Genomic DNA, 20,951 nt, shown 5'->3' on the forward strand with positions numbered 1-20,951 from the left:
GTAGGCTTAATGCTGTGTATGCTCAGTTCTTAAAATATTCACTGTTACTATACCTCTAAGTTGGAATAACATAGAACCTAACTTCACATCACTGACTTTAACAGTAAGCAGCGTTTTTTATCCTGTTGTATCACTGAATTGGTAATTAGGTGGAATCGAGAACATTGACTATGAAAGGTGCTACGTGGAATTGTCAGAAGATTATTGGACAAGTCACAGCCTTGTCCAATCAGATTTTCTTTGACAGTTTCATGCTGCTCAGTTTGAATATACCGTTCTCTCGGGAATTAAGTCTAGTGAACCACTCAATGTGTTGGAGGGCTACAGTTTTGCTTGTTATGGATGGAAAGGTTAAAACAAATGATATTAGGAGCAGGAAAAAAAATACTTCTATTCTGTAAGCTTCTATTACAGGTTTGATTTCTTTTTTTTGTTTCTTACCAACAGGAGACATTTCAGGGATGCCAGCAGTATAGGGACCATCCAGAAATTTTGGTTCATTGTCATTTATATCTTGCACTTTAATGACAAATTCAGATTCAGGCTCCACCGGTCTATTTGTTTGCCTGTCAATAGCTTGTGCTCTTAAAGTATAGTAAGCTTGTTCTTCTCGATCCAACCTCTTTGTTGCATGAATGTCTCCAGTATTTTCATCAATATTGAAAATGGAACCAGCCCCTTCACCCGTCAAAACGTATTTGATGCTATTTTCTCCTACGTCCACATCAGAGTGAAGCTGTTGGAGAAAAAGGAAAAAAGTTGTTAAGTTAAAAGACAGAGTGACATGGAGAAAAATCAAGAAATATTCAATTGTCTTCTGCTGAAATAGACGATTTGTTATTGTTTGGAAAAATGGTCTGAAAAAAAGTTTCTTGTTCACCGAAAAAAATATGATGACGATCTGTCAAATGCTTTGGGAAGCAAACCAATTTTTACATCTCCCAATAAACAATTTAGATGCACTCTGTGCTTCACACTGTGCTGAAAATCACATTCATACCAAGGAGTTTGAAGCATTGTCACATTCGTAGTGAAGGAAATATGACTTGTAAATACTTTAGAATTTATTTCCTCTGGTGTCACAGGGTCACCGAGGAGCATCTAGGATAAAGTTATTTATGCTGTTTTTTGACAAATTGGAAATGTTTTTATGTATAACATTGCACAGCACTTTGCTCATTTTGTCTTTTCTTGACTGATTCGCCCTTGTAAGTTACAAAAAAAAGTTACAAAATTGAGAAGACTAAGAAAACGGAATATTTTGGTTTTCAATGGCCTCACATTCTATTTTGTATTGTAGCATACATTTGAATTTTTTTTCAGGTTAAGCTACTGTATGATTGTTTTGGTAATTTATTAATTGAAAATATCCAGAATTTCAGTTTACCTAATTATTTGTAGCCTACCATTTGTGCAGCTGTATACATTTAATTTCTCTAGCGATATTTAAAAGCAAATTTAAAAAGTTGTAATGACAAAAATTTTAATGGGAATCTATCATCATAAAATGTTCTCTTCAGCGCTAACTGGGTGACTTTATTTGTTCATTTTTGCGCCTTCATTTAAGTGTCATATTTTATTTTGTTATTAATATAGCTATATGAGGGCTTATTTTTGTCAAGTGAAGTTGTAATATTGAATGTCATCATTAATTTTACTTTTCAATGTAATGATCGATAAAATAAAAATTACAAATATGGAAAATAGTGTAAAAAAAATCAATTGTTTTTTGTATTTTATTTTGACGGCATTCGGTTTACTATAAAAATGACCTAGCAATAAGATTCTGCTGGTAAGTATGATTGTGGTGATGCCAAACTTGTATATAGGTTTCCTTTACATCAAAAATTCATTAAAAAACTAATACATTTTTACTTGTGTTGCCATTTTTGAAAACATACACGTTTTTCATTTTTTGGCTAATGAAGACTTTTCATTGCATGAAGAACTGACATTTTTACTGAGACCGTTTTAGGTTACATATGATTATTTTATGGCTTTTCCTTTAATTGGTTCTTTTTTGTCATGTTGCTTGACTGAAAATATATAATTTTGGCATTTTAATTTTTTCTCACTACAGAGCTAACTGTTTAGGATAATTATTATTTTTTCCTATTTGTTTTCATATTTTTAAAAATGATTTTTTTAAGTCCCCTCAGGGAACCTATGATTTTTCAACCACTTATACTAAATGCTGCAATATAGGGGCTGACACTATAGCAGTGATACAGGAAGATTATGACATGGTTACATTTTTTGCACTTTATATAATAATATTTTGTGCTTAAAATCATATTTGGTTAATATTGCATTAAGCACTTTAACTTCTTCTGAGGCTGTGAATTAACATTAACGTTATGCACTTTGTGTTTTATGCTCTGATCCACATGTTTCTATCCAAATTATGTATGCTATGTTTTACACTGGCACTTGGTCATTACTATACCATTTGGTGTATTATGTGTATGCATGTATTTATATCATGCCTTGCAATCACATCATTATGCATTTATTTCCCACTCCTGTAAAATATTAGCACTTCATATTACATATTATTCTTTATTGCCTGTGTTTATCATCTCTGTCATGTCATTTTTCCCACTGTGGTTCTGTTTTTAAAATCCCATAGCTTTAATTTTAACCATGTTGTTGATTTTCTCATTGAAGTATTTTTGAACTCAATTCTTCATAGGGTTACAAGGTCTCCCTGCTAACACCAGCACATCTCCAGATCCATTTGAAGTTTGCCAATGACCATCTGGATGATCCAGAGGAGGCATGGGAGAAGGTCATGTGGTCAGAAGAGATCAAAATAGAACTTGGTATCAACTCCACTTGCTGTGTTTGGAGGAAGAAAAAGGATGAGTACAATCCCAAGAACACTGTCCCAACTGTGAAGCAAGGTGGATGAAACATCATATGTTGGGTGTGCTTTTCCACAAAAGGGACAGGACAACTGCACCATATTGAAGGGAGGATAGATGGGGTCATGTATCACAAGATTTTGGTCAACAATCTCCTTCCCTCAATAAAAGCAATGAAGATGGGTCGTGGCTGGGTCTTCCAGTATGACAATGAAACACACAGCCGTGACAACTAAGGAGTGGCTCTGTAAGAAGCATTTCAAGGTCGTCGAGAGGCCTAGCCAGTCCCCAGACCTGAACTCAATAGAAAATCTTTAGCGGGAACTGAAATTCAATGTTGCACATCAACCGGCCCGAAACCAACCGGCCCGTATCCAAAATCCCTGCTATAGTGTGTGCAAACTTGGTCAAGAACTATAGGAAATGTCTGACCTCTGAAATTGCAAACAAAAGTTTCTTCACCAAATATTAAGTTATTTTTTTCTATTGTATCACATACTTATTTTATGTAAAAAGCATATAATGTGTTATGTAAACAGGTCTTGCACTGCAGAGAATAGCATAGATCACTCAGGGTGCATTTTTTTGGTTTGCTTGTGTAAACAGGCATTCAAATGACCGCCAATAGATAAAACTTTACTGATCTATGGTTATTTCATGCTGTCAGTCGGTCTATATAAACGACGCTTCAAAAATTTGCTGAAAACTCTTTATAAAAGGAATCTACTGTACAATATCCATAGAGGCACATGTGAAAATTGAAAGATTATCAATTTTGTTTTTACTGTAATTAAAAATTTTGATATAAAAAATACAAGGCAGAATATTTTTAAAAAATTCATGCAACAAATGATTTGAGTAAAAGAAATGTCACTTTTGTTTATAGCTTTCCTTTAAATACTGAATTTGAGTACTTTTGTAATTTTTACACTGCCAGCAACTCAATCATTGACTTACTTTATACCAGTTATTAAGGAAGAACAGAGCAGAAGTCTGGCATTTTTTTCTACTCTCAGTTTCCTGCGCTCGTGTCAGAATTGCAGATGTCAGAAATCTGAGTAAGAAGCTACATGAGAACACTGCGTTATATGTTTCTAATTCTGACTGCCTAGATTTTTTGTATTACGCAGAAGTTATTGTGATCTTTAATCTGCAGGCTTCTTTTCTACATTCACTATTTTTCTTTTACTTCACTGATTGTGTAGACATTTGTTCTGGAGTGGTAAGCTACTGTGAATGAAGCCAGCATATGATGCAATATTATATGTCCATTAGTGATGAGCGAATATACTCGTTACTCGAGATTTCTCGAGCATGCTCGGGTGTCCTCCGAGTAATTTTTAGAGCTCGGAGATTTAGTTTTCTTCGCCGGAGCTGAATGATTTACATCTGTTAGCCAGCATAAGTACATGTGGGGATTCCCTAGCAACCAGGCAACCCCCACATGAACTTATGCTGGCCAACAGATGTAAATCATTCAGCTGCGGCAAGAAAAACTAAATATCCGAGCATTAAAAAATACTCAGAGGACACCCTAGCGTGTCGAGTAGCGAGTATATACGCCCATCACTAATGTCCTCCTGATATTCAGTAAAAGAGATCTGAGTTTAGAAGACTGTAAATTATTAGCACATATACAGTATATGATCAATAGCTCAGTAATAAAGAGCACTTTCTGTTGTGAATTCTGTGGCAGAGCTCCCTCCTGTGGTCACAAGTGGTACTTCGGCTGATTCTCTCTGTGAGCTTCCGTTGGTGGAGGAAAGTGGTACTGCGGCTTCTGAGTTTCCTTCCTCAGGTGATGTGGTGAAGTCGTTAGGTGATGTGGTGAAGTCGTTAGGTGCTGCTCTATTTAACTCCACCTAGTGCTTTGATCCTGGCCTCCAGTCAATGTTCTAGTATTGGACCTGTTTCCTCCTGGATCGTTCCTGTGGCCTGCTGCTCTGCATAGCTAAGTTCTGCTTTGTTATTTTGTTTGCTGTTTTTTCTGTCCAGCTTGTATATTTGTTTTTTCCTGCTTGCTGGAAGCTCTGGGACGCAGAGGGTGTACCTCCGTGCCGTTAGTTCGGTACGGAGGGTTTTTTTGCCCCCTTTGCGTGGTTTTTGTAGGGTTTTGTGTTGACCACAAAGTTACCTTTCCTATCCTCGCTCTGTTCAGAAAGTCGGGCCTCACTTTGCTAAATCTATTTCATCTCTACGTTTGTTTTTTCATCTTAACTCACAGTCATTATATGTGGGGGCTGCCTTTTCCTTTGGGGTATTTCTCTGAGGCAAGGTAGGCTTATTTTCTATCTTCAGGCTAGCTAGTTTCTCAGGCTGTGCCGAGTTGCATAGGGAGCGTTAGGCGCAATCCATGGCTGCCTCTAGTGTGGTTGGAGAGGATTAGGGATTGCGGTCAGCAGAGTTCCCACGTCTCAGAGCTCGTTCTATGTTTTTGGGTTATTGTCAGGTCACTGTATGTGCTCTGACCTCTATGTCCATTGTGGTACTGAATTACCTTATCATAACAGTACTGGAGGCCCGAAGTACTAATGATTCCCAATAGAGGGAAAAAAGAAGTTCTGAGACCATTTTTTTTTCTTTGCACTGTGTTTTGCCTTTTTTTTCCCCTAGACATTTGGGTGGTTCAGGACACAGGTGTGGACATGGACATTCAGGGTCTGTGCTCTTCAATGGATAATCTCGTTATAAATGTACAAAAGATTCAAGATTTTGTGGTTCAGAAGCCTATGTTAGAACCAAGAATTCCTATTCCTGATTTGTTTTATGGTGATAGAGCCAAGTTTGTGAATTTCAAAAATAATTGCAAACTGTTTCTGGCCTTGAAACCTCGCTCCTCTGGTGACCCAGTTCAACAAGTGAGAATTATTATTTCTTTTTTGCGTGGTGACCCTCAAGACTGGGCATTTTCCCTTGCGCCAGGAGATACTGCATTAAGTAATATTGATGCGTTTTCCTGGCGCTCCGATTGCTGTACGATGAGCCTAATTCAGTGGATCAGGCAGAGAAAAATTTGCTGGCTCTGTGTCAGGGTCAGGATGAGATAGAGGTATATTGTCAGAAATTTAGAAAGTGGTCCGTACTCACTCAATGGAATGAAGGTGCGCTCGCAGCTATTTTCAGAAAGGGTCTCTCTTAAGCCCTTAAAGATGTCATGGTGGGATTTCCTATGCCTGCTGGTCTGAATGAGTCTATGTCTTTGGCCATTCAGATCGGTCGACGCTTGCGTGAGCGTAAATCTGTGCACCATTTGGCGGTACTACCTGAGCTTAAACCTGAGCCTATGCAGTGCGATAGGGCTTTGACCAGAGTTGAACGGCAAGAACACAGACGTCTGAATGGGCTGTGTTTCTACTGTGGTGATTCCACTCATGCTATCTCTGATTGTCCTAAGCGCACTAAGCGGTTTGCTAGGTCTGCCACCATTGGTACGGTACAGTCAAAATTTCTTCTGTCCGTTACCTTGATCTGCTCTTTGTCATCGTATTCTGTCATGGCATTTGTGGATTCAGGCGCTGCCCTGAATTTGATGGACTTGGAGTATGCTAGGCGTTGTGGGTTTTTCTTGGAGCCCTTGCAGTGTCCTATTCCATTGAGAGGAATTGATGCTACACCTTTGGCCAAGAATAAGCCTCAGTACTGGACCCAGCTGACCATGTGCATGGCTCCTGCACATCAGGAGGTTATTCGCTTTCTGGTGTTGCATAATCTGCATGATGTGGTCGTGTTGGGGTTGCCATGGCTACAAGTCCATAATCCAGTATTAGATTGGAAATCCATGTCTGTGTCCAGCTGGGGTTGTCAGGGGATACATGGTGATGTCCCATTTCTGACTATTTCGTCATCCACCCCTTCTGAGGTTCCAGAGTTCTTGTCTGATTACCGGGATGTATTTGATGAGCCCAAGTCCGATACCCTACCTCCGCATAGGGATTGTGATTGTGCTATCGATTTGATTCCTGGTAGTAAATTCCCAAAAGGTCGACTGTTTAATTTATCTGTGCCTGAGCACGCCGCTATGCGGAGTTATGTGAAGGAGTCCTTGGAGAAGGGGCATATTCGCCCGTCGTCTTCGCCATTAGGAGCAGGGTTCTTTTTTGTAGCTAAGAAGGATGGTTCGCTGAGACCTTGTATAGATTACCGCCTTCTAAATAAGATCACGGTTAAATTTCAGTACCCCTTGCCGTTGTTATCTTATTTGTTTGCTCGGATTAAGGGGGCTAGTTGGTTCACCAAGATAGATCTTCGTGGTGCGTATAATCTTGTGCGTATTAAGCGAGGCGATGAATGGAAAACTGCATTTAATACGCCCGAGGGCCATTTTGAGTATCTAGTAATGCCATTCGGACTTGCCAATGCTCCATCAGTGTTTCAGTCCTTTATACATGACATCTTCCGAGAGTACCTGGATAAATTCTTGATTGTGTACTTGGATGACATTTTGATCTTCTCGGATGATTGGGAGTCTCATGTGAAGCAGGTCAGAACGGTGTTTCAGGTCCTGCGTGCTAATTCTTTGTTTGTGAAGGGATCAAAGTGTCTCTTTGGTGTTCAAAAGGTTTCATTTTTGGGGTTCATCTTTTCCCCTTCTACTATCGAGATGGACCCTGTTAAGGTCCAAGCCATCCATGATTAGACTCAGCCGACATCTCTGAAAAGTCTGCAAAAGTTCCTGGGCTTTGCTAATTTTTATCGTCGCTTCATCTGCAATTTTTCTAGTATTGCTAAACCATTGACCGATTTGACCAAGAAGGGTGCTGATGTGGTCAATTGGTCTTCTGCTGCTGTGGAAGCTTTTCAAGACTTGAAGCGTCGTTTTTCTTCTGCCCCTGTGTTGTTTCAACCAGATGTTTCGCTTCCATTCCAGGTCGAGGTTGATGCTTCTGAGATTGGAGCAGGGGCTGTTTTGTCGCAGAGAAGTTCTGATTGCTCGGTAATGAAACCATGCGCCTTCTTTTCCAGGAAGTTTTCGCCTGCTGAGCGAAATTATGATGTGGGTAATCGAGAGTTGCTGGCCATGAAGTGGGCATTCGAGGAGTGGCGTCATTGACTTGAAGGAGCTAAGCATCGCGTGGTGGTCTTGACTGATCATAAGAACTTGACTTATCTCGAGTCTGCCAAGCGGTTGAATCCTAAACAGGCTCGTTGGTCGCTGTTTTTTGCCCATTTTGACTTTGTGATTTCGTACCTTCCGGGCTCTAAAAATGTGAAGGCGGATGCTCTGTCTAGGAGTTTTGTGCCCAACTCTCCGGGTTTATCTGAGCCGGCGGGTATCCTCAAAGAGGGAGTAATTGTGTCTGCCATCTCCCCTGATTTGCGGCGGGTGCTGCAAAAATTTCAGGCTAATAAACCTGATCGTTGCCCAGTGGAGAAACTGTTTGTCCCTGATAGGTGGACGAATAAAGTTATCTCTGAGGTTCATTGTTCGGTGTTGGCTGGTCATCCTGGAATCTTTGGTACCAGAGAGTTAGTGGCTAGATCCTTTTAGTGGCCATCTCTGTCGTGGGATGTGCGTTCTTTTGTGCAGTCCTGTGGGATTTGTGCTCGGGCTAAGCCCTGCTGTTCTCGTGCCAGTGGGTTGCTTTTGCCCTTGCCGGTCCCGAAGAGGCCTTGGACACATATCTCTATGGATTTTATTTCAGATCTTCCCGTCTCTCAAAAGATGTCAGTCATTTGGGTGGTCTGTGATCGCTTCTCTAAGATGGTCCATTTGGTACCCTTGTCTAAATTACCTTCCTCCTCTGATTTGGTGCCATTGTTCTTCCAGCATGTGGTTCATTTACATGGCATTCCAGAGAATATTGTTTCTGACAGAGGTTCCCAGTTTGTTTCGAGGTTTTGGCGAGCCTTTTGTGGTAGGATGGGCATTGACTTGTCTTTTTCCTCGGCTTTCCATCCTCAGACTAATGGCCAGACCGAACGAACCAATCAGACCTTGGAAACATATCTGAGATGCTTTGTTTCTGCTGATCAGGATGACTGGGTGTCCTTTTTGCCTTTGGCTGAGTTCGCCCTTAATAATCGGGCCAGCTCGGCTACCTTGGTTTCGCCGTTTTTCTGCAACTCTGGGTTCCATCCTCGTTTCTCTTCAGGGCAGGTTGAGTCTTCGGACTGTCCTGGTCTGGATACTGTGGTGGACAGGTTGCAGCAGATTTGGACTCATGTAGTGGACAATTTGACCTTGTCCCAGGAGAAGGCTCAACGTTTCGCTAATCGCAGACGTTGTGTGGGTCCCCGACTTCGTGTTGGGGATTTGGTTTGGTTATCTTCTCGTCATATTCCTATGAAGGTTTCCTCTCCTAATAAAGCACTAAATAAACAGATATTACAATACACAATAAAACATAACTTTTACTATAAATACTGATAAAAATGACAACATTCACGACCTAAAAAATGTCTACTGAGGGCTGACAAAAAGATACAGGGTGCACTCAAATCCTAATTTATTACTGTCTATACCCTACCTTGCCGCGGAGGTTGGCACCCTATAAATCCTGCGCAATGGCGCCCCCGCTCAACGTAGGCTTACCCTGACTCACCTTAGAAAACCCTCAAGTGAGGAAAACAGACACACAGCAGACCATACAAACAGACAAACTCACATAATTCAATAAACCAATGAGCTATGCAATTGGAGCAGCAAGAGAGAATATATAAAGTGCTCTTGTGCTATAATAGGTCAGTAATAGTGCACACTCAATATACAATTGCACATATCCCCATATGGCCTATCGCCATCTCGTGGGATTTGACTGTACCTAGATACAAACTGCCTGTCTGCGGGGGTTGGCACCCTATAAACCTGCGCAAATGGCGCCCCCGCTCCCGTCGTATGGCCCTAATGTGCCCTAACAACGCCAAATGGCAACTAAACCGGAAAAATACAAAAAACAGGCCGTACGTACAGTCACCAAAAAAAGGTAAACCATAACACCTAACACAAAAAAAACAGCCAATCCCCAATTAGCATAGAAAATACATAAAAGTGTACATATCTAAATGTATGCATCTCAGTATACATATCTCAGTATGTTCATCTCGACGCGTTTCCCCAAGGTCGGTTCATCAGGAGACATACTAGAAAAATCTCACTTATCTGAGTGACGGGTAGAGGATAAATCACTCAAGGAGGTGTGCGGTGGAACAAGGGGGAACAATTTCCATCCATGTCCACAGGTTCCAATCAGCCTTGCATATAGCGATTTCGCCGTCCTTTAAATACACTAAAACTCACCCCCTCATGGTGTTAATCAGCGCTTAATGACCCACGCTGAATACATAACTTCCGGGTCATACCACTTACAGGTAACTCCTCACTACGCAGGCGCATGGCGCAATAAGTCAGCGCCATTCCTGAAACGCAAATGCGTCTCAAACCGCGCATGCCCCGTTTCATCTTCCGGGGTAAGCAATGTGCGCCCAAACCTCTCAAATTACGCATGCCACGTTAATCTTAGAAGTCCTTGATGGATGACGTAACAGGCCAAATTTATCATCCATCAGCGCCCACAGCCAAACGCCTATGGAACGCAAATGCGTTACACATCACGCATGCGCACCGGCGCTAGATAGTGGTACAATTATACGATTTCATTAGACTGCTTAATTTATGCTAAACAAGCGCCGCCTACCACGCCAGCGTAACGGAGATAATAAGGCAGATAGCACTGATAATAGTGAATGAGTTAACCCTTTATGAAAAATTAGAAAAAAACACTCAAAAACAAACCATAAAGACAAATCCCCACCATATCCTAGACCATGTTTAAACTAAATAAATAAATAAATAATAATAACCACAAATAATGATAATGACCAACCCCTCTTTTGGGACAATGGGTCAAGGGACCAAAAAATCCATCAGGGAATCAAAATAAGGAGATGGTACAGGACAATTCTCACACAAAGCAGCCAAATTGTAGTTGGTCATTCAAGCCTTGAGGTTTCATGCTCTTCATTCGGAATATCCATTTTGCCTCTTTTTGCAAAATTAAACGGTCCCAGTCTCCTCCTCTAACTGGTGGTGTAACAACCTCCATCACTGAAAAACTACAGCACTTCAAATCACCTCCATGTGTCCCCCTAATATGATTAGAAATAGGGGTATCACGTCCATTCAAAATGTCTCCTATGTGTTCGCCTACCCTCCTGCGCAGCTCCCGTTTAGTTTTCCCCACATAATCCATAGGGCAGCTGCACTGGAAAAGATAGACTACACCTACAGTTTTGCAATTAGCAAATTGCCTCATATCATATATCTTTCCCGTAGAGGAACTCACAAAAGTGCAACTCCTCGAGACATATTTACAAAATTTGCATTTTCCACATTTGAAGGTGCCATTCTGTCTCTTTTCCAACCAAGTAGGAGACTTCTTTTGGGGGAAGAAGGCACTATGGACCAATTGATCTTGAATTGATCTCCCCCTTCTATATGTAATAGAGGGGACATCAGGGATAAGATCCCGTAGAGAAGGGTACATTCTCAAAATTCCCCAGTGTTTCTGGATCACTTCCCTTACCTTATACGATTGATTGTCATAGGTACCTATAATTCTAAGATCATTACCCCCTTCCTCCCTAGCCTTTTTAACAAGCAAAGGGGCTCTCTCCTTAGTCCTGGAGTTTCTAAAGGCCTCATTTAGGACTCCCAACGGGTATCCTCTATCCACAAATTTGTCTCTCAAGTCCCCCACTTGTCGGTAAAAGCTCGAATCAGTTGAACAGTTCCTTCTCATATGTAGATATTGCCCCCTCGGTATACCCCTCCTCAAGGCTGCAGGATGATGACTTTCCCAACGTAACAAATTATTAGTAGCTGTGGGTTTATAATACGTCTCAGTAACAATCCGTCCTGTACTGCCTCTAGAGACTTTTAAATCAAGAAAATTTATAGAGTCTCATTGGAATTCATAAGTAAGTCTAAGACCAATTGTGTTTGTATTAAGTACATCGACAAATTTAGAGAACGACGACGCATCCCCCGACCAGAGTATAAGCACATCATCTATGTACCTACCCCAAAATAATATTTGGGGTTTCCACCAGAACGCATCGTCGTCACCAAAAACTGATAGGTCCTCCCACCAGCCCAGGAACAGATTAGCGTACGTGGGAGCACAAGGGCTCCCCATAGCCGTACCCCTGAGCTGGTGGAAGAACCTACCCCCAAAAGCAAAAAAATTGTGTTTGAGCACAAATTCGAGTAATCCAACAATGCACTGATTATGTCGGGACAACTGTGTACCCCTTGATCTAAGGAAAAAACTGGCAGATTGAAGACCTTTATCGTGTGGAATGTTACTGTAAAGTGCCTCCACATCAATGGAGGCAAAATATACGTCATCACTAAGGACTATATCCTCAAGCCTGAGGAGGAGATACGAGGAGTCCCTCACGTAAGAGGGCAACGAAATTACAAATGGTCTTAACACTCTATCAATGTACACACTGGTGTTCTGCGTAATCGAATCGATCCCAGCCACTATTGGGCGACCTTTTAATGGGCTCAGGCCCTTGTGCACTTTAGGCAATGAATAGAACACGGCCAACACTGGAAACTTTGGAAGCATGAAATCATACTCATTCTTTGATATTAGCCCATCATTACTCGCCTCAGTAAGTAGTGTTTTCAAATCTTCCATAAACTCAATAGTAGGGTCACTTCTAAGAGGTCTATACGTAGATGTATCTTTCAAAATATTTTCACACATCTCCTGGTATTGACACAGATCCAAGATTACCAGGTTACCCCCCTTATCCGAGGGCTTAAATACATAATCTTTCTTAGCAGCCAAACCATCCAATGCCTCCCTTTCAGCTTTAGTTAGATTGGAATGGTACTTATTCCCCGGAGTAATAATTTTTTCCAGATCCTCCACCACCAGTCTGGTAAATATCTCTATGCTGTCATAGCCCTCCTGAGGGAGCATTCTAACACTCTTGGGTTTAAGATCAGTAAATGGGCCTGTATCCAAAGGTCTCTCATTCTCCCTAAGTAGGTCAGTCAGGATTCTCACACTGGGCAAATCCTCCTCTGTTACACCCAACAACTCACAATCAGCCCGATCATGTGTTTTAAAGAACTTCTTCCATCTGACTTTTCTGATAAACAGATTAATATCTTTGACCCAACCAAACTCATCAAATTATTTGTAGGGACAAAAGAGAGACCCTTGGACAAAACGGACCTCTCCACATCACTCAGGGAATAGGAAGAAAGATTTATAATCCTATTTTCCTCCATTATTTTTTGTTTTTGATCTCCTTTTCTTTCGGAGGATCCATACCCATAGCCTTCTTTTGATATGAGGCAATTTGCTAATTGCAAAACTGTAGGTGTAGTCTATCTTTTTTAGTGCAGCTGCCCTATGGATTATGTGGGGAAAACTAAATGGGAGCTGCGCAGGAGGGTAGGCGAACACATAGGAGACATTTTGAATGGACGTGATACCCCTATTTCTAATCATATTAGGGGGACACATGGAGGTGATTTGAAGTGCTGTAGTTTTTCAGTGATGGAGGTTGTTACACCACCAGTTAGAGGAAGAGACTGGGACCGTTTAATTTTGCAAAAAGAGGCAAAATGGATATTCCGAATGAAGAGCATGAAACCTCAAGGCTTGAATGACCAACTACAATTTGGCTGCTTTGTGTGAGAATTGTCCTGTACCATCTCCTTATTTTGATTCCCTGATGGATTTTTTGGTCCCTTGACCCATTGTCCCAAAAGAGGGGTTGGTCATTATCATTATTTGTGGTTATTATTATTTATTTATTTATTTAGTTTAAACACGGTCTAGAATATGGTGGGGATTTGTCTTTATGGTTTGTTTTTCAGTGTTTTTTTCTAATTTTTCATAAAGGGTTAACTCATTCACTATTATCAGTGCTATCTGCCTTATTATCTCCGTTACGCTGGTGTGGTAGGCGGCGCTTGTTTAGCATAGTTTAAGCAGTCTAATGAAATCGTATAATTGTACCACTATCTAGCGCCGGTGCGCATGCGTGATGTGTAACGCATTTGCGTTCCATGGGCGTTTGGCTGTGGGCGCTGATGGATGATAAATTTGGCCTGTTACGTCATCCATCAAGGACTTCTAAGATTAACGTGGCATGTGTAATTTGAGAGGTTTGGGCGCACATTGCTTACCCCGGAAGATGAAACGGGGCATGCGCGGTTTGAGACGCATTTGCGTTTCAGGAATGGCGCTGACTTATTGCGCCATGCGCCTGCGTAGTGAGGAGTTACCTGTAAGCGGTATGACCCGGAAGTTATGTATTCAGCGTGGGTCATTAAGTGCTGATTAACACCATGAGGGGGTGAGTTTTAGTGTATTTAAAGGACGGCGAAATCGCTATATGCAAGGCTGATTGGAACCTGTGGACAGGGATGGACATTGTTCCCCGTTGTTCCACCGCACACCTCCTTGAATGATTTATCCTCTACCCGTCACTCAGATAAGTGAGATTTTTCTAGTATGTTTCCTGATGAACCGACCTCGGGGAAACGCGTCGAGATGAACATACTGAGATATGTATACTGAGATGCATACATTTAGATATGTACACTTTTATGTATTTTCTATGCTAATTGGGGATTGGCTGTTTTTTTATGTTAGGTGTTATGGTTTACCTTTTTTTGGTGACTGTACGTACGGCCTGTTTTTTGTATTTTTCCGGTTTAGTTGCCATTTGGCGTTGTTAGGGCACATTAGGGCCAGACGACGGGAGCGGGGGCGCCATTTGCGCAGGTTTATAGGGTGCCAACTCCCGCAGACAGGCAGTTTGTATCTAGGTACAGTCTAATCCCACGAGATGGCGATAGGCCATATGGGGATATGTGCAATTGTATATTGAGTGTGCACTATTACTGACCTATTATAGCACAAGAGCACTTTATATATTCTCTCTTGCTGCTCCAATTGCATAGCTCATTGGTTTATTGAATTTTGTTCGTTTGTCTGTTTGTATGGTCTGCTGTGTGTCTATTTTCCTCACTTGAGGGTTTTCTAGGGTGAGTCAGGGTAAGCCTACGTTGAGCGGGGGCGCCATTGCGCAGGATTTATAGGGTGCCAACCTCCGCGGCAAGGTAGGGTATAGACAGTAATAAATTAGGATTTGAGTGCACCCTGTATCTTTTTGTCAGCCTCAGTAGACATTTTTTAGGTCGTGAATGTTGTCATTTTTATCAGTATTTATAGTAAAAGTTATGTTTTATTGTGTATTGTAATATCTGTTTATTTAGTGCTTTCGTCGGTGAATTACTTTTGTTCTTTGTGGGCACTTGCATTTATAGAGTTTTTTCTGTGATATTGTTTATTTATGGCGGGCTTTCTGTCTGGGACAATTAATAGGGAGTTATGGGTGGCTGATGCTCTGGACGCCTTCTCTGAAACAGAAGAAGGAAGTGGTACTAAAAGTACAGATTTGAGGAGTCTTTTTAATAACCTTACTGCATGCTATAAGGACAACATTCGCTCCTGGTGGGAGACACAGTCACTGGAAAACTATATTAAGAATAAAATAGTACCAAAGGGCCTTAGGATCTCAATTACACCAGCACGGAGATCTAGGTCCGCTAACCTCCTAAGTAGATGGGAAACGGAACTCACTGAGAGTTCTTTGAGGTTTATGACTATTCTATTGGAGGAGGAGAAGAAAACCTTTGAAGCTACCTCCAAGAGACTAGCTGATCAAGTGGAGGAGGTTTTGAAATTTAAGACACATACTGATTTCTCTAGGAGGGAAGCTAGCCTTCAAACTACGGTTGAACAGTTTCAGAGTGAGATTAAGGCCAGGAAACATAAACAGTTTACTCGGGATATTCAAGAATTTAAAGAGAAAAGAGTGTATATGTTTTTGCAGGAGGAGAGGAGGGTGCAGAATAATACAGATATATCATCCTCCGATATTGACTCATCAGATACTGATAGAGGTGCACCCAGTTTTTTGGAAGGTAGAGGTATCTTTGGAGGCACACGTACAAAAAACAACAGGCAGAAATGGGTAAGACAAGACCGTATGGTTACAAGGAACCTTTACAGAAGGGAAATATCTCCCTCAGGACTCTCTCCATCATCCTCATCCTTGTCTTTTTTAGAGAAAAAGAAGGCTATGGGTATGGATCCTCCGAAAGAAAAGGAGATCAAAAACAAAAAATAATGGAGGAAAATAGGATTATAAATCTTTCTTCCTATTCCCTGAGTGATGTGGAGAGGTCCGTTTTGTCCAAGGGTCTCTCTTTTGTCCCTACAAATAAATTTGATGAGTTTGGTTGGGTCAAAGATATAAATCTGTTTATCAGAAAAGTCAGATGGAAAAAGTTCTTTAAAACACATTATCGGGCTGATTGTGAGTTGTTGGGTGTAACAGAGGAGGATTTGCCCAGTGTGAGAATCCTGACTGACCTACTTAGGGAGAATGAGAGACCTTTGGATACAGGCCCATTTACTGATCTTAAACCCAAGAGTGTTAGAATGCCCCCTCAGGAGGGCTATGACAGCATAGAGATATTTACCAGACTGGTGGTGGAGGATCTGGAAAAAATTAATACTCCGGGGAATAAGTACCATTCCAATCTAACTAAAGCTGAAAGGGAGGCATTGGATGGTTTGGCTGCTAAGAAAGATTATGTATTTAAGCCCTCGGATAAGGGGGGTAACCTGGTAATCTTGGATCTGTGTCAATACCAGGAGATGTGTGAAAATATTTTGAAAGATACATCTACGTATAGACCTCTTAGAAGTGACCCTACTATTGAGTTTATGGAAGATTTGAAAACACTACTTACTGAGGCGAGTAATGATGGGCTAATATCAAAGAATGAGTATGATTTCATGCTTCCAAAGTTTCCAGTGTTGGCCGTGTTCTATTCATTGCCTAAAGTGCACAAGGGCCTGAGCCCATTAAAAGGTCGCCCAATAGTGGCTGGAATCGATTCGATTACGCAGAACACCAGTGTGTACATTGATAGAGTGTTAAGACCATTTGTAATTTCGTTGCCCTCTTAAGTGAGGGACTCCTCGTATCTCCTCCTCAGGCTTGAGGATATAGTCCTTAGTGATGACGTATATTTTGCCTCCATTGATGTGGAGGCACTTTACAGTAACATTCCACACGATAAAGGTCTTCAATCTGCCAGTTTTTTCCTTAGATCAAGGGGTACACAGTTGTCCCGACATAATCAGTGCATTGTTGGATAACTCGAATTTGTGCTCAAACACAATTTTTTTGCTTTTGGGGGTAGGTTCTTCCACCAGCTCAGGGGTACGGCTATGGGGAGCCCTTGTGCTCCCACGTACGCTAATCTGTTCCTGGGCTGGTGGGAGGACCTATCAGTTTTTGGTGACGACGACGCGTTCTGGTGGAAACCCCAAATATTATTTTGGGGTAGGTACATAGATGATGTGCTTATACTCTGGTCGGGGGATGCGTCGTCGTTCTCTAAATTTGTCGATGTACTTAATACAAACACAATTGGTCTTAGACTTACTTATGAATTCCAATGGGACTCTATAAATTTTCTTGATTTAAATGTCTCTAGAGGCAGTACAGGACGGATTGTTACTGAGACGTATTATAAACCCACAGCTACTAATAATTTGTTACGTTGGGAAAGTCATCATCCTGCAGCCTTGAGGAGGGGTATACCGAGGGGGCAATATCTACGTATGAGAAGGAACTGTTCAACTGATTCGAGCTTTTACCGACAAGTGGGGGACTTGAGAGACAAATTTGTGGATAGAGGATACCCGTTGGGAGTCCTAAATGAGGCCTTTAGAAACTCCAGGACTAAGGAGAGAGCCCCTTTGCTTGTTAAAAAGGCTAGGGAGGAAGGGGGTAATGATCTTAGAATTATAGGTACCTATGTGTTGTGAATTCTGTGGCTGAATTCACTCCTGTGGTCACAAGTGGTACTGCAGCTTCTGAGCTTCCTCCCTCAGGTGTTCTGGTGAGCTCGTTAACTGCTTCATTACTTAACTCCGCCTGATGCTGCTATCCTTGCTCCTTGTCAATGTTTCAGTGTTGGATCTGAGCTTCTCCTGATTGTTCCTGTGACCTGCTGCTCTGTATAGCTAAGTGCTTTTTGTTTTTTTGTTGCTTTTTTTCTGTCCAGCTTGTCTTTTGTTTTGCTGGAAGCTCTGAGATGCAAAGGGTGTACCGTCGTGCCGTTAGTTCGGCACGGTGGGTTTTTTTTGCCCCCTTTGCGTGGTTTTGCTTTAGGGTTTTTTGTAGACTGCAAAGTTCGCTTTACTGTCCTCGCTCTGTCCTAGAATATCGGGCCCCACTTTGCTGAATCTATTTCATCCCTACGTTTTGTCTTTTCATCTTACTCACAGTCATTATATGTGGGGGGCTGCCTTTTCCTTTGGGGAATTTCTCTGGGGCAAGTCAGGCCTATTTTTCTATCTTCAGGCTAGCTAGTTTCTTAGGCTGTGCCGAGTTGCCTAGGTAGTTGTTAGGCGCAATCCACAGCCGCTTTTAGTTGTGTTTAGGATAGGATCAGGTGTGCAGTCTACAGAGTTTCCACGTCTCAGAGCTCGTTCTTGTATTTTTGGGTATTTGTCAGATCACTGTGTGCGCTCTGATTGCTAAGCACGCTGTGTTTCTGGATTGCCTTCATAACACCTGTCATTAGCAAACATAACAGTACAAGGAGCCCAACTAATGATTCTCAATAGAGGGAAAGAAAAAGTTCTGACATCATTTTTTTTTTTTTTTTCTGCTCCGTGTTCACTTTTTTTTTTTCCCCTAGACATTTGGGTGATTCTGGACACAGGTGTGGACATGGATATTCAGGGTCTGTGCTCTTCAATGGATAATCTCGTTATAAATGTACAAAAAATTCAAGATACTATTGATCAGAAATCTATGTTAGAACCAAGAATTCCTATTCCTGATTTGTTTTTTGGAGATAGAACTAAGTTTCTAAGTTTCAAAAATAATTGTAAGCTATTTCTGGCCTTGAAACCTCATTCTTCTGGTAATCCTATTCAACAGGTTTTGATTATTATTTCTTTTTTGCGCGGCGACCCTCAAGACTGGGCATTTTCTCTTGCGCCAGGAGACCCTGCATTGAGTAGTGTCGATGCGTTTTTCCTGGCGCTCGGATTGCTGTACGATGAGCCTAATTCAGTGGATCAGGCTGAGAAAAATTTGCTGGCTTTGTGCCAGGGTCAGGATGATATAGAAGTATATTGTCAGAAATTTAGGAAATGGTCAGTACTCACTCAGTGGAATGAATCTGCGCTGGCAGCTTTGTTCAGAAAGGGTCTCTCTGAGGCTCTTAAGGATGTCATGGTGGGATTTCCTATGCCTGCTGGTTTGAATGAGTCTTTGTCTTTGGCCATTCAGATCGGTCGACGCTTGCGCGAGCGTAAATCTGTGCACCATTTGGCGGTACTGCCTGAGGTTAAACCTGAGCCTATGCAGTGCGATAGGACTATGACTAGAGTTGAACGGCAGGAATACAGACGTCTGAATGGTCTGTGTTTCTACTGTGGTGATTCCACTCATGCTATTTCTGATTGTCCTAAGCGGTCCGCTAGGTCTGCCGTCATTGGTACTGTACAGTCCAAATTCCTTCTGTCCATTACCTTGATATGCTCTTTGTCGTCGTTTTCTGTCATGGCGTTTGTGGATTCGGGCGCTGCCCTGAATCTGATGGATTTGGATTATGCTAAACGTTGTGGGTTTTTCTTGGAGCCTTTGCGGTGTCCTATTCCATTGAGAGGAATTGATGCTACACCTTTGGCCAAGAATAAACCTCAATACTGGGCCCAGCTGACCATGTGCATGGCTCCTGCACATCAGGAAGTTATTCGCTTTCTGGTGTTGCATAATCTGCATGATGTGGTCGTGTTGGGGTTGCCATGGCTACAAACCCATAATCCAGTATTGGATTGGAATTCCATGTCGGTATCCAGCTGGGGTTGTCAGGGGGTACATGGTGATGTTCCATTTTTGTCGATTTCGTCATCCACCCCTTCTGAGGTCCCAGAGTTCTTGTCTGATTATCAGGATGTATTTGAAGAGCCCAAGTCCGATGCTCTACCTCCGCATAGGGATTGTGATTGTGCTATCAATTTGATTCCTGGTAGTAAATTCCCTAAAGGTCGATTATTTAATTTATCCGTGCCCGAACACGCCGCTATGCGCAGTTATGTGAAGGAATCCCTGGAGAAGGGACATATTCGCCCATCGTCATCACCACTGGGAGCAGGGTTCTTCTTTGTAGCCAAGAAGGATGGTTCGCTGAGACCGTGTATTGATTACCGCCTTCTTAATAAGATCACTGTTAAATTTCAGTATCCCTTGCCATTGTTATCTGACTTGTTTGCTCGGATTAAGGGGGCTAGTTGGTTCACTAAGATAGATCTTCGTGGTGCGTATTATCTGGTGAGAATCAGGCAAGGAGATGAATGGAAAACTGCATTCAATACGCCCGAGGGTCATTTTGAGTATCTAGTGATGCCGTTCGGACTTGCCAATGCTCCATCTGTGTTTCAGTCTTTTATGCATGACATCTTCCGTGAGTATCTGGATAAATTCCTGATTGTTTACTTGGATGACATTTTGATCTTCTCAGATGATTGGGAGTCTCATGTGAAGCAGGTCAGAATGGTTTTTCAGGTCCTGCGTGCTAACTCTTTGTTTGTGAAGGGATCAAAGTGTCTCTTCGGTGTGCAGAAAGTTTCATTTTTGGGGTTCATCTTTACCCCTTCTACTATCGAGATGGATCCAGTTAAGGTCCAAGCCATCCAGGATTGGATACAGCCGACATCTCTGAAAAGTCTGCAAAAGTTCCTGGGCTTTGCTAATTTTTATCGTCGCTTCATCTGTAATTTTTCTAGCATTGCCAAACCATTGACCGATTTGACCAAGAAGGGTGCTGATTTGGTTAATTGGTCTTCTGCTGCTGTGGAAGCTTTTCAGGAGTTGAAGCGTCGTTTTTGTTCTGCCCCTGTGTTGTGTCAGCCAGATGTTTCTCTTCCGTTCCAGGTCGAGGTTGATGCTTCTGAGATTGGAGCAGGGGCGGTTTTGTCACAGAGAGGTTCTGATTGCTCAGTGATGAAACCATGTGCT

The 20,951-nt window shown here is 41.9% G+C and overlaps 1 protein-coding gene across 2 annotated transcripts in view; it reads right to left on the reverse strand.

Annotated features, from left to right (window-relative positions):
• Nucleotides 1–20,951, reverse strand: part of LOC138642675 (cadherin-7) — a 596,493-nt gene that overhangs the window by 277,192 nt on the left and 298,350 nt on the right. For both annotated transcript variants that reach the window (XM_069730993.1, XM_069730992.1), the window contains exon 3: nucleotides 442–736. In XM_069730993.1, the coding sequence (XP_069587094.1) occupies nucleotides 442–736 (295 nt within the window). The remainder of the gene's footprint in view (nucleotides 1–441; nucleotides 737–20,951) is intronic.

The sequence above is a fragment of the Ranitomeya imitator genome, chromosome 6 (assembly GCF_032444005.1).
Source record: "Ranitomeya imitator isolate aRanImi1 chromosome 6, aRanImi1.pri, whole genome shotgun sequence".
In the NCBI taxonomy this organism is placed as follows: domain Eukaryota; kingdom Metazoa; phylum Chordata; class Amphibia; order Anura; family Dendrobatidae; genus Ranitomeya; species Ranitomeya imitator.